This window comes from Protopterus annectens, chromosome 2.part2, assembly GCF_019279795.1.
Source record: "Protopterus annectens isolate FY-2018-M chromosome 2.part2, PAN1.0, whole genome shotgun sequence".
Taxonomy (NCBI): domain Eukaryota; kingdom Metazoa; phylum Chordata; order Ceratodontiformes; family Protopteridae; genus Protopterus; species Protopterus annectens.
This window is the reverse complement of record NC_056730.1, coordinates 404,444,675-404,459,520: the sequence shown is the minus strand read 5'-3', so window position 1 is coordinate 404,459,520 and position 14,846 is coordinate 404,444,675. Positions and strand designations below refer to the sequence as shown.

The window sequence follows — 14,846 nt, the reverse complement described above, 5'->3', positions numbered from 1 at the left end:
GTAAAATGGTGCATTAGAGATGCATTTTTAACAAAAATATGAATTTGTCTGTGCTGCATATTTAAGTATATGATGTCCATATGCTGTGTGAGCACAATGGTGCAATTGCACATAGGGGCAGAGTTTATGTTCTTTGATTTTTGGACCCCCTGCTCTGAATTCTGATGCTCTCTACTAAGAATTTTGAGGGCTGATGGGTTGAAAGATGTAGACTTGTCTGGTGCCTGGTGTTCTGGTTGTGTGTGCACATGGTGATGTGTAGTATTGTTTTATATTTTATTTAGTATTGTACTTCTAGATTAGCCAACTCTCTGATCAGAATTTAGTTGTTTTTGAGGCACCTTGTTCTTTTTTACTGTTAATTTGTAGATTTTTGCTAGACCCAAAAATGATGTGCTTTTTTGGGTCCCACCTGTGCATCTTGCTTTTGATGATTTTTTTTTTGCCTTGTCTAGTACTCAAAATTGATTTAATCCAGTCTGGCAATTGTATCACTTTATAGGCTTAACAGTCATTTTACTAGTGTTTACTACAGCCACCACACAACTTATTTTACATTTGCTTTATTTTCATTTATTTTTACTATTTTGATGTACATTTTTAGGCCTTGTTTGCAACAGAGACTTTTGCTATGGGAATTAATATGCCAGCAAGGACTGTCCTTTTTACAAATGCCAGGAAGTTTGATGGGAAGGATTTCCGCTGGGTAAGTGTCACTTTTCATTTAAATTTCTATGTAGCAGTGGTAGATGTTTACCAGAGGCTTTCTTCTGTTTTTATTCCATGAGTGTATGTGTATGAGCACAGTTTATTCATTTTTATCAACGTAAATTTTTAGGGAATACTTTGAATTAGTGTAGTATTCTCTACTGATCTGGAAGACTGTCCTTCATTGTACGGTTAATTTTTTTTGTATTTTTAAAGAGGTAAAATAAACTTGAGATGTCCAGTCTCCGCAACTATATGACCTGAAGCAGTATTGCTGGCATGTCCTATTGAGAGACTGTTGTAAATGGAATAAATATCTGTCTGTTCAACAAATTAAGACCACTTGTGTTTTCCTTCTCATTGTTGTGGACCATCCTGCTGACATCATTGCTTGTGCAGTTATATGGACAGTTAAGTTTACATAAACGTTTTGTATGTGTTAATATGTCAACTTATCTAACGGAAAGAAATTAACTTAACTGTAGCCCATCACAAATAAACCTGCCAGATTACTGGCTGACACTCTCTTAGCATGAGTCCTGCAAGGGGAAATATTCAACAGCTGATATGCATACAACTTTATTTAACTTCTATGTGAGCTGAGCCATGGATACGGATAGAGGGTCCTTCATCTACATTGTATTTGATAGGGTGCGCTTGATCACTTTGTGTGTGATGACTACCCATGTTTTGATCACTCTGCTGTTGGTCGGTTGAATATAAACCACGTGTTTATAATATACGTGGTTGTGTTTAGTCTCTTCTTTATTCCTCTAAGGTACTCAAAAGATTTTTGTCCATTTTAGTTGTGCTTACATTTTGCTGCTTTTTTGATATTGTTGACCATTGCTTTGCTGCTGTAAAATTAGCTTAATGCAGAACAGTTGACTTCCCATTGGTCACTTGCTTTGGTAATTCAGGAATGTTGTAGCATTTCAAGTGCATTTATTAGTATTAGTCAGGTAAAGTGGAAACTCTAGGTAATTTTGTGCCAGCCAAAAATGTAGCTGAACTGAGAAACAGGATGTAATGTGTTAAACTAAATGCTAAACTATGTGCTAATTTCTGTAGTAATTCTTAACATATGTGAGTTTTAACCCCTTTTTTTAGGTGATATTCAATTTGCTTTGGCTTCCCAATTGTAAAATTAGTTTTGGTTGCAAAGCCTATGTTCTACAGTTTTGGTCTGACAGGGATTGTCATAGGGATGAGAATGCTCCAAGTGCCACGAGGCTTTGCTTCAGGAATTACAAAACCATCTGGTGGGGATCACTCATTGGAATATTTTTGACATAGGGAGTACTGCTTTGAGCACAAAACTGTAGTATACATTTCTTGAGCTGTGGTCATAGGGAGACCAGCTATCAACGAAAGTGCACACTGTGCTGTAATCCATTTTTTTGCTGTTTAAGCACAGTGGCTAGTCTGGAGTGTCATTTGCTTTCTAGCCCCCTTCATTCTTGGTATTGATATGTACTGTTTACTTGTTTTATTATTAGTTTGTTCTATTTGATGGTTTTCATTGTTGTAAATCAAATTTTGTGCTAAAAGCATAAGAAATGCTCTAGTGAACATTGGATTCCCTCTGAAAATATCAGTCTGATATTTTTTTTGTTAGAGGAAGAGCATAAATCATGTGTACTATTAATATACTAACTTTAATAAGAAATCCTTAGTCAGAAGACCCAGAAATATACAGGTTTGTTTAGAAATGAAAATTAAGAGCCAGTTTTCTTTCACTCTCCATACTCCTTTTTGCTTTATATTCTGAATGGCAGACTGTTGAGTGGGAAGAGATGAACATGGAATACTAGAAGCATGTAACAAAGCACAAAAAAGTTAAACTTTTGGATCACGTATCTGCACTTGGGAGCACAGTTACTAGTGATCATTGGGCCCAAACTCCAGACATTGGTTCGGGGATGTGCTTTCCTACTACTGCTGTTAATGTGTCTTGGCTCCCTTGGCTGTCTAAACTCCATTTTCGCAACAGAATACAGGAGCATGACAGCAGCTTTCATAACATACCACTAGATTGCTTAAAGTGATTAGCTTGCTTTAATGGTGGTTTAGTATAATGCAGATCACAAAACATCAATCACAAGAGCAGAATGTCTTAAAGACATTTTTATCACTGCAAAATAATCATACACCATAGTGGAATAAAAACATTAATGGGTTAGATATGCATTTCCATGTTTTTGTAATCTCCCGACACCTGTGTTCAGGGGCTTTACCACTTAACACTCCCTTAGCTTTAATATTCCCTAAGAAAGTTTATTTATAGGGAGACTTTAAAAATACTAGTCATTTTTCTTTCTAAGTACAGCCTAGGAGCAGCAGCATTTCACCATCTCCACAAATTTTATTTCAGCATCAGACTTTTCAGTCGTTTCTTACAGGTAGCTGAGGCACATTCAACAAAGATGTTTCTAAAAGGTAGCCTTAAGAATCTGTAACTACCTAGGTGTGTAAAATGTGCAATTCAAAACTGTTTTTTCAGACTTGTATTGAATTACCAGTGACATAGGCAAACTACCATTTATATAATGATAAAACCATATTAACAAGTTCGCATTTACAAACGTACTTCACATATAATCTGTACAATACAGTCAATCCAGCATTACTAAATTGTTAAATTCCTGCCTTTTCTTAAAGCTTATTTCTCCTCCAAAACATTTTTATCCATGTATTTTACCAGTTTCTGTTTTATTCTATGTAATTTGCTTCTACCCTTTCCTAAAGATCCCTGTTCCTGATGTCCTTCAAGGATGCATCTGCAGTCATCACATATGGGTTGTCCTGCCTCAGGCAGCCCTTCGGTCGGCCGGATTTCAAAGTCTGGGTCCGGCATCGGCTGATGTCGCCCCTTCCCCGACGTCAGAGCGCCTGGGGTATAAAAACGTCAGCCGACGCCATCTTCCCCAGTCTTTCTTGCCGCATGGTGCCCGAAGTAGAAGCAGTTCGCAAGTGCCGGTCGGCCAGCTCCTGTAATTCAGCTAAACCGAAGACTTCAAAAGCTAAGTACCCCGTTGGGGACTCTTTCTTGCCTCAGCCGATGTCAGATAAAATTAATAATTGCTTAACTTGTGGGAAACTAATACCTCATAAGGATTTCCACTCTTACTGCCTCCCCTGCCTAGGCCCAGACCACGACGTCTCGGCCTGTTCCGCCTGTGCTTCCTTCAACCGACGCACTCTTAGACGTCGGGCGGAGTTTGCAGAGGAATTTTTTGGGGCTAGTTTTGCTTACAATATGCCGTCGGAGACTCCGACTTCACATTTAAATAAGAAACGGAAGGACAAAGACCGACACACGCGGGCTGCGGTTTCGGCTGAAACCACGGCCAGGCCTATCGCGAGTGTCTCGGTCTCGGCTGAAACAAAGTCCTTGGTACTTCCGACCACCGAAACCGTACAACCGACAACTTCGGCCCCGGGGGCCCCTATTGTATCGGTTATTGAATCTCCATTAGATACTGGTGTCCTGGAACCTTCCAACACCATTCCTCTAGACAAAACCACTCCAGCACGTGGTGCAGCCAGGCCACCTGCATCCATTTCCATAAAGGCATTCTGTAGGGCTAAAGCTGCTAAACACTCAAAATCTTTGCCTCCCAGGGTTATCCCTCAGGGACCCACTACAGGTTCTCAGATCCTTAGTCTAGCAGAGGACCTCATTTCATTAATTAGGGGCTCACAGGCTCATCCGGACAGGGGCTCTCAACCTCCTACAGAAAAAAGGCCCAGGGTTGAGCCCTCTGATCCCCACTCCTCAGATGAGGCCTCTGATGGCTCTACTCTCTCGGACTACCAGGAGGAGGCTTTTTCGGCCTACGAGGATTCTGATGCTGAGGAATCTATCCCTTCGGCCTCCCCTCCTGAAGAGCTGTCCTTTGGGGAAACTCTGCACACTATGAGAGCGCATTTCCAATAGCAGGGCCAGGAATTTTCTGATTCCAGGAAGAGATTAAGGACATTCTTGCATTTACCTCAGCATAGAGCTTTGGCTATTCCCCCTGTTTTGAATGTCATTGATGATGTGTACTCTGTGTCTAGCACAACCCCTGACTCTCTTCCTCCGGCTCCTGACAAACCCGATCGGTACTACAGAGTCCCGGAATCACATCTTTTCCTTTACAAGGCCCACTCTGCTGATCCAGAAACTATTTCCCAGGGCCGTAAAGGGGTTTCAGCTGCCACTACAAAAAATCCACTCACCTCTGAAAGGGAGTCCAGGACTTTAGAGTGATAGGGTAAAAAAGTGTATACTTCTGCTACCCTTTCTATGAGGGCTTTAAATTGTCAATTTCATATGATTCAGTACCAAGAGTATTTGTTAGATGAATTGCATAAAAAACTGTCTTCACCTGAACCCCTAGATCGCAAATCACTTCAGGATCTGGTACATAACTCTCAACAGGTTAGCAACCATTTCTTGCAGTGTGGGTATGATGCATTGGAAGCTTCATGTAGGTCAGCTATGACAGGTGCAGTCCTACGTAGGCATGCTTGGCTCAAGGAACAATCTCTGACAGACCATGTTAAAGCAAAGCTTCTTGATGCTCCACTGGAAAAGCAAAAGTTATTTGGTTCCACTGCTCAGGAGGTCTTAAAGAAATTTGAAGAAAAGGCAAAATCTGTACAAACAGTAAAAGATTTTATGCAAGTTCAACCACCAAGATTCAGCAGAAATTGGCCTTCCAAGAATTGGTCCTTTCCGGACATAGAGAGATTTCAGAGAGGCAAGAACAGGCGTGCCAGAGGTAGAGGGCAAGCTAGAGGCTCCTACAGAGGACGTCAATGGCAGCCTCCCAACCAGAGAGGTAGTGCAGGGCCTACTACTGCTGCACAAGGACAGACCCAATGACTTTGACACTGCCAACCAGGGGGCAATTGGAAGCACCTGTGGGCGGAAAGCTTTCCTTATTCTCAGACAATTGGCACAGTATTGCAAGGGACAAATGGACACTACAAATAATAGACAAAAGGATACAGGTTCCATTTCCACACATTACCAAAATGAAAAGGCATGCCAGACCTGCCACCAAATCAAAGGGCAGAGGCTTTGAAACAAATCTCCAGTTTAGTGAAAATGAAAGCTATAGAAAAGGTTCCTCTCTCAGAACAAGGCCAAGGATTTTACTCCAGACTATTCCTTGTTCCAAGAAAAGAAAATGCATGGAGCCCTATTCTCGACTTGTCCGCACTGAATACTTACTTCATTGTGCCAAAATTCAAAATGCTGACTCTGCAGCAACTCCTTCCCATGCTGGGCAAGGGGTCTTGGCTGGTAACTCTGGACCTCAAGGAGGCATACCTGCATGTCCCTATCAGACAAAGTTGCAGAAGACACCTCAGATTTCTTGCAGGTTCAGAGCATTATCAATTCTCAGCATTGCCCTTTGGCTTATCTACTGCGCCCAGAGTATTCACGAAATGCCTGGCATCAGTAATTGCACATTGCAGACTTCAGGGGATGCAAATATACCCATATCTGGACGACTGCCTTATACAAGCGGACAGCCAACGAATTTTGGCTAAACACTTGAATTATGCCATCCACCTACTTCAGGCCTTGGGATATACAGTCAACATTCGCAAGTCAAGACTTGTTCCATCCCAAAGAATAACTTTTCTGGGTGCGAATCTAGACACAACCACCCAAATGGCTTACCTCACAGAAGAAAAGCAAAGTCAACTACCGGATTACTTCAAAAATCTGTCAAGACAAACTCAGCTGACTGCAAGGAAAATCCTGCAGGCCCTGGGTTACATGGCTTCTTGCATTCTTCTGATTCCACAAGCAAGGCTACATATGAGGAAACTACAATGGTACCTAAGGAGTTTATGGACTCAGCACAGTCACAGCTTGGAAACTTTGATACCACTCATCCCATGCCGTCAAAGGGAATTTCTGTGGTGGGCTCAAGCAAGCCAGTCAAACAGGGGTCTGCCCTTCAGCAAACCAATAGCCAGCCAAACCATTACAACGGATGCTTCAGACCACGGATGGGGAGCGCACATGGAGGGAAGGTGCATCCAAGGACTACAGTAACAAAAAGAGCTACACATGCACATAAACCAAAAGGAAATGCTGGCAGTGATACATGCAATCGAGGCCTTCAAGCTATTCCTACATCACGGCCACTTGCTAATAAGGACAGACAACACCACAGTTATGTGGTACATAAACAAGCAAGGAGGCACCCATTCCTACCCTCTTTGCAGACTGGCAATGAATCTATGGGAACTTTCCTTGGCTCTCAATATAGAGCTGCAATCCCAGTTTGTGCCAGGAAAGGACAATATACTGGCGGACAGCTTAAGCAGAAACATCATGGATGCACACGAATGGATGCTGCACCCAGACATCTTCCTGCAGATAACACAATCATGGGGGAGGCCGGACATAGACCTCTTTGCCTCCCCACACAATCATCAGCTGAAGAAGTTCTGCTCAAGGACATACCACCCACGAGCATGGAAAGTGGACGCCCTCTCTTTCAGCTGGAGAACTCTTAACAGTGTATGCATTCCCACTTCTTCCATTAATGACCAAGGTCTTACTGAAGATCAGGGCAGAGCAGCCAAGAGTGATTCTGATAGCTCCGGACTGGCCAAGACAGCACTGGTACCCCTTGCTCAAGAGCATGTCACGCACGAAACCATGGCCTCTTCCACAATGGCCACTTCTCCTGACACAGCACAATTACAAAACTCTGCATTCCAACCTGAAAACATTGCAACTAACAGCCTGGAAAATACCTTGATTCCTCCACAGTATAAGCTGTCCAAGAGAGTGAAGGATATCATCATGGAAGCTCGTAGGCCTTCCACAAGAAAGGCATACTCAGCAAAATGGAAAAGATTTCACACTTGGAGCACCACAAAGGGCCTAGATGCGAAAGTGATGAACATGGCACATATCCTGGAATACTTGGCAGAAATGCTCCAGAATGGCCTGTCTTACTCTTCCATTAAAATTCATGCTTCAGCAATTTCAGCAGAATACAACACTGTTCCACCTGTCTTCTCTCATCCTCTCCTAAGGCAGTTTCTAAGAGGAATTAAAAACATCAATCCTCCAAGGAAACCACCAGTGCCTACTTGGGACCTTAACTTCGTATTGGAAAAACTAACACTGCCTAAAACTAACACTGCCTCCCTTTGAACCAGCAGCATCTGCAGAACTACAGTTCCTGTCTTGGAAGACTGCCTTCCTTCTGGCCATAACCTCAGCAAGAAGAGTATCTGAGTTACAGGCCCTCATGGCAGTACAGCCATTTCTTATTTTTCATCAAGACAGAGTCTCATTGAGAACCAACCATTCATTTTATGCCAAAGGTGGTATCCAGAATCTCATTAAACCAAGCTATTCACCTGCCCACCTTCTTTCCAAATCCACAAAACAAAGGGGAAAAGCTTCTGCACACCCTGGACATACACAGACAGTTGCGCTACTACTTGGACAGAACTAAAACTTACAGAAAAACTGACCAGCTGTTTGTAGCATATGCTGCCGGTGCACAAGGAAAAGCAATTTCAAAACCGACATTTTCAAAATGGATAGGGAATTGCATTCGTTTTTGTTACTCCTTTCATGGAAAAACAGTGCCAGCTAACATTAGACCTCATTCGACCAGAGCCACAGCCACCTCCACAGCCTTAAAAGGGGTGGCTACCAAGGACATTTTAGAAGCTGCTACATGGAGCTCCGTGCATACATTTTCCAAGCATTACAACTTACCTCTATAGTCCAGATCCAGAGCAGGCTTTGCTACGGCAGTCCTGCAGGGCATTTTAGCTACAACATTTTACATAGATCCTCCACCCCCCAGATTGGCTGTGGTATTCTACCCATATGTGATGACTGCAGATGCATCCTTGAAGGACATAGTACAGTTTTGTACCTACCATAAATGTGGATGTCCGATAGGTATGCATCTGCAGTCAGGTTTACCCTCCCTCCTTCCCCTCTGTGGTATTTCTTGGGTACTTTTCCCTCTCATAGCTAGCTGGGGTTATCTATTATGGTGTGGTGTATTTGTTTTTATATATATATTATATATATATAGATATGTATATATTTCTGTGCATGTTTGGAATCTATTGCATTTCTCCAAATTTAGCCTTCCTTAGAGGGCACCTGGCATCTAGGGCAAGAAAAACTGAGGAAGATGGCATCTGCTGACGTTTTTATACCCCAGGCGCTCTGACGTCGGGGAAGGAACGACATCAGCCGACGCCGGACCCAGACTTTGGAATCCGGCCGACCGAAGGGCTGCCTGAGGCAGGACAACCCATATGTGATGACTGCAGATGCATACCTATCAGACATCTACATTTATGGTAGCTACAAAACTGTACTTTTTATCTCTGTTAAAATATTCAATACTTCAAATACAGTTGGTTTATACTTCAATGTCATGCTTTTCTGGCAGCCACCAGAATTTAACTTGAGAGCTTTAATATGTTTAGGCAATTCAGATCCTATATCCCAGCACAAAAAAATCATTACCTTAGTTACATTCATTTGTTCACCAAGTATTCCTGACAGAGTACTCTAGTGAATTTTTAAATTCTGTCATAACACTCTAAACACACATGCTCCTACTACCTCTTTCTTCCTCATCACATCTCCAACATTTTCTGTCTACCTGAGGAACAATTCTGTGGAGTCTGCTCTGGGTATAAAAGTACCTATCCAAACACTTCCAAGCAAAAATCCTAAATCTTCTAGACTGTGTTGCATATTTAATATCCATACATATGTTCTCTCATTGCATCTTTGTGATTTGCTTATTTAATCTCTCTTCCCAGTTTTTTCTAACCTTCTCTGATTCTTCTATTTGTCTTGTAATATTTTATTTGCCGTAATAATTATCTCTAACAGCAGCTTCGGTTCTGGATTCAACTGAAAACTCAACTGGTGCAGGTCTTTCACTCAGGATTCCCCAGTCCCCTTTCTGCTTGCCTACACTCTATCAATCCTAGATAGAACAATTTCTAGCCTGCAGTCCAGATGTGTTATTGGCCTCTTCCCATTCTGTTACCTTTTCGTCTGTTTATTTTCTATAACTTTGTCCTTTGCCAGCTTTCTGCAGTAAATTCCAGCCTCTTTTGCCTGTTCTGTGTACCACTAATTGCAGTCATGCCTATTGGCCGAATCTCATAGGTGTGTACTACGCTAATGGCCCTGGAGCCTTTACAAGCCTAGCCCATAGAAGTACCCTGGCATTGTTCCCTCCAGCATGTTCTGTTGATTGTGGTAAAGAGGTTGAGGTCTCTGGAGCATGTGGTGCAGAGGGATTGGGATTTCTTTAGATGTAGCATTCCTTAACAGAGCTGGGTCAGACGTGGCTTTGTTAGTCGAGCAGAGATCACCTGTTAGTAGACGATATGAGATGGAGAAGAGCTGGAGTTTTTTGAATCTGTCTGTGTAGGACATGTGTTTAAGGCCTAGAATCCTTTTCGTGAGGTACTTTTGTGGCCTTTCCAGCTGTTGCAGGTGTCTAGTGAGGAACATGCCAAATGGGGCATTATACTCTATGATTAGTCTAATGAAGGAAGAGTAGAGAGAGCTGAAGACCTCTTTCTTCCTGGATGCAAAACCCTTGGTAATGAGATGTGCCACATAGGACTTTTCAGACCACAGTGGCAATGTGGTGGTGAAAGGAGAGGTTGCTGCCAACCTGTGTCCCCAGCTCTCTTATAATGCCTTCAGTGTTCAGTGGGCTCCCATCGATGTGGTAATTAGTGGGAACTGAGTTTTTCCCAAAGGGGATGAAGATGCATTTTTGACATTAAGCTTAAGGCCATGGTTTTGACACCAGTCATTGGTCTCAGTGAGGCCTTTCTGTAGGATGTCTGCATCACTCGGGGAGTTAATAACGGCTCCCAGCTTGCAGTCGTCTGTGAACTTGGTCAGCCAGAGTCCATCCTTGTTAGCCTGGACTTCTGAGAAGTAGATGCCAAACAGGAGAGAACCCAGGACTGATTCCTGTGGGACTCCATTTGTGACTGTTCAGCAGTCTGACTTGGAGTCTGCTACTTTCACACTGTGGGTTCTATCTGTGAGGCAATTTGCAACCCACCTAGTGATATAGGTTTGAGTTTATCAGTAATTCCTGAGCGAGGAATGGTATCAAAGGCCTTGGCTAGATCTAGGTAGGCTGTAAGAACGGCCTTACCCTCATCCACAGCTCTGGTGACTGAGTCAAGAAGTCGAGCAGGCATGACCTACCTTTCACAAAACCAAATTGCATGGGATCTAGAGTTTGGAGATTACCTTTATCCTTTTTAATTAAGTCCATGATAATGTGCTCCATTACATATCAGACTTGTCAGGCTAATTGAGCTATAATTCCCAGGGTCTGTAGTCACTTCCCCTTTTTGGAGTGGCATGATTGTAGCAGTACGCCATTCGGTAGGGACAAAGCCTGAGGTGAGACTGTGAGTGAACAGGGCACACAGATGTGGTACCAGTTCACACAGCCAGGGATATTGTCTGGTTCCACAGAAGCTGCATTCTTGGCCTTAGACAATGCAGCTTTAACCTGTGCTACAGTAAAGCTGGATGCCTGGCATTCTTCCAGTATTGCGATTGGTCCTTTGGGGGGTTGGGGGAGAGGGGTAAAGCTGGCACTGAATCTGATGGCCAGTAATATATCTGTTGGCTCAGTGTAGGAAGTACCATTGTGCAGTAATTCAGAGCAAACCTGGGTATTGCTGTGGAGATTCTTGATATAACTGTAGAAGGCTTTGTGGTTGTTTTTGTCTGCCACAATTCTGCCTTCATAGCTGGCTTTAGAGATTTTGATGAGGGATCTCAACTTTTTGTTTAGGCTAATAAGGAGTTTTTCCAGTCTTGGAACTTCACCTTTTTCCGCAAGTTTCTTCCTTCTGTTGTAGAGTTTATTAATTGTAGTAGACCATCAGATTGACGTCCTTTTTTTTTTTTTTTTTTTTTTTTTTTTGGAGGAGAGCATCTTTGCTGTGTTGGGTATGGATAGTTCCATGCATTTATGTACGTGTTTGTGCAATTTAGTGATGTGTGATTCGGCAGTCATGCATCTATTTTCCATTGGCATGGGTGCAGTAAAGTCAGCCACCTCTGTTTCTAGGAGCCCAGAATTAGCTTTGGAGAAGTTTTTCATGGTGGTTACCTTGGGGGGGGGGGGGGGGGGTTAGATGTTGATTTCCATGGTGATTAGTTTGTGGTTGGATCTAACCGGAGAGTAATTGACTATTGGTGTAGAGCAGTGGTTGCCCATGTTGTTAATAACCAGGTCAAGGATGTTACTTCCTCTAGTCCAGGGTACTGATGAGCTGGTCCAGGCAGTGGAATTGATTAATTCCTGCAAGTGTTGGGCCAGTGCATTGAAGCATGAGTAGTTTTTCCAGTTGATGGAGAGGTAGTTGAAATCACTTTGTATGAGAGTGTTGGGTTGGACCTTAATAGATTCCAGGGTGCTTGGGAATGTGGAGTGAGAGTCTTGGGGCATGGTTGGGGACCTGTAGCAGGCTATGACCTGTATTGCCGTCTTACCCAGTGTTAGTTGTACCTGATGTATCTCAGATACATTATGCTGGACTACTGGTCTGGAGGTGCGCATATCCTTTATGAATATGGAGACACCACTGTCTTTGGAGCTTCTTTCTATGTTCTGGGGCCGTAAGGTGTGGAATGAGTTGTAGCCTGGTAGAGCAGGGGTGCTTTCTGATGCTTTAAACCAGGCCTCCGTTACAGCATAAATGTCGATGTTCTCCATTTTGAGGAGTGCTTCGAGTGAGGGCATGTTGAGATTGACTTCTAGCGCTGAGCTGCATGACCCTTAGATTGCATTTATTTATAGCTGTTATGGTGGTAATTTGGTTTTTGGAATACTACCTAAAAGGGCACTGTAGGGGTGGCAAGAGCCTTGGCCAGTACCCAGAAACCCAGGGGTTGATATATGCAGGCCATCTCTAACAAAGCATCGAGGTCTATCAATCATGTCATCCCAAGCGGACAGATACTGGATCCCCTTAGAATGACACCAGACACTTAGCCAATTTTTTAAGTCAATCATTTTTGCTTCTACTGTGGTATTGTCTTGGGCGACGGTAGTATGCTGCTCAGGGCTATGGACATACCTGCCTGGGCCACATAATCAGAGAGCTCCACTCAGTCTCTTTTCATATCGTCCAGGGATGTGTGTCTCTGGTCATTCATACCCACATGGACAATGACAGAGTCCTACTTGTGGAGTGACCAGAGTGCGTGTTGTCGGATTCTGGCACCTGTCAGACAGCTGACTGTTATCTTCTCCTTATTCAACCTGGTGAGTGGGACATCTGTGTGCCTTACTATTGAGTCACCTGTGATTAATGTATTGGAAAAGCTGTTTTGCCTTGGGGGCTTAGGTTCAGGGGTACACTGTGTAGGTGAGCTTTGTGTCTTGTGGTTTGTGCTGTGTTTTGATGGTAGAGTGCATTTCTGCTTTGGATGTCTCTGCTGTTTGGGTAGATTTCTATTGAGAGCCTCCACAAGGTGTGTGTGGTTTGTGTTTTTATGTGAGAGCTGTGATGGCGGGTGTTCTGGATGGCTGTGTTGCATGTGGTGTGGTGCAGGTGTTGACCTTCTCCTCTTGACCAGCTATTCTGGTCTTGGCTGGAGAGTGCATGTCTTCCAGTTTGGCGATATAAGTGCATCTCTCACAAGTCTGAGTGGTGGGAGGTAAGAGGAGAGGGTAGTTTGTGTACATGAGGCAGTTGCTACACTGCCTCAGAATGCCCAAGTTCACCAGGTTAATAGGAGAAAGCACAGGGAACTGTCATTTAGACCTGCCAGGAGGGTGGTCATCCTTACTAATTACTGCAGCTGTTTCCTTATAGGATGTCTAGTGCTGATAGCACTTGTGTGCTACAATAATTGTTGCAAAAAGCCTGATGAAGTGCTAGGCAAATAAGCTAATTAAAGTGCAGTAGAGAACAAAAACTAGCAAGATCTAAGGGACAAATTGAAGAGCAGACTTTCTGGCACCGGTAGTAGAAAGTTGAAAGGGATTGAAAAACTGCCCAAATGGCCAGTAAATTACAAATGTTCATCGTGTTACACTGCTGCAGTCTTTACACTTGGGTTATCCTGCCGTCAGATGGTTCCCCAGTCGGCCTGAGTTCCAAAGTCTTGGTCCGGCGTCGGTTGCTGTCGCCTCTTCCCTGACGTCAGTGCGACAGGGGTATATAAGATGCAGCGGATGCCATTTTCTTCAGTCTTTCTTGCCGCATGGTGCCCGAAGCGAAAGCAGTTCGCAAGTGCCGGTCGGCTGTCTCCTGAGATTTTCATTCCGAATCCAGAACCGAAGTCTTCTACAAAGCTAAGTACCCCGTTGGGGAAACTTTTTCTTGCCTCAGACCGATGTCAGTAAAAGTTAATAACTGTATTTCTTGTGGGAAGCAAATACCTCATAAGGATTTCCATTCCTATTGTATCCCATGCCTAGGCCCAGACCACAACGTCACTGGTCTGTTTTGTGCTAGGTTTAACAAGCGCACTATTAAACGTCGGTTTGATTTCTCCGACATTATTTTGGTAGAAAATTCAATTATACCATGCCGTTGGAACTTCCGACCAGAATACACAAAAAGCGCAAAGACAAGGATAGGCATCCAAGGCCCAAAACTGACGACGAAGCCTCTTCTAGGCCAGTCGCTGGTTCGCCGGTTTTCAGCGAGGCGCCTTCGCAGCCCCTGACGACCGCTTCTGTAGAACCACAGGCCTCCTCTGACTCCCACGTGGAGATGGCTGGGCCTTCGGACGCACAGGTTAATCAGCCTACCGAGACTAACCTTTCAGAGGGATCCGGAGTAGCTGAGCAACCCACAGCTTCAGAGGGTGTCTTCAGACCTACTCAGTTAAGCATTAAACCCTCAGCTAAGTCTAAGCCTCCTTTAAAATCAAAGAAACAAATGCAGCATTTTCCAGGACAGGCCTCCATGCCTAAGAAACAAATGCTCAAAATGGCTGAAGACCTAATCACTCTGATCAAGGGGTCCCATTCCCCCTCCTGATAAAATGCCTAGACAGGATGCAGACTATGACTCATCCGACCAGGTGTCCATCTCTTCTGATTCATCCTCAGACCTAGGAT

At 43.6% G+C, this 14,846-nt stretch overlaps 1 protein-coding gene across 1 annotated transcript in view; it reads left to right on the top strand.

Moving 5' to 3' along the window:
* MTREX (Mtr4 exosome RNA helicase) overlaps positions 1–14,846 on the top strand; it is a 1,888,266-nt gene that overhangs the window by 563,237 nt on the left and 1,310,183 nt on the right. The window contains exon 14 of the mRNA XM_044063928.1: positions 605–706. Coding sequence (XP_043919863.1) covers positions 605–706 — 102 coding nt within the window. The remainder of the gene's footprint in view (positions 1–604; positions 707–14,846) is intronic.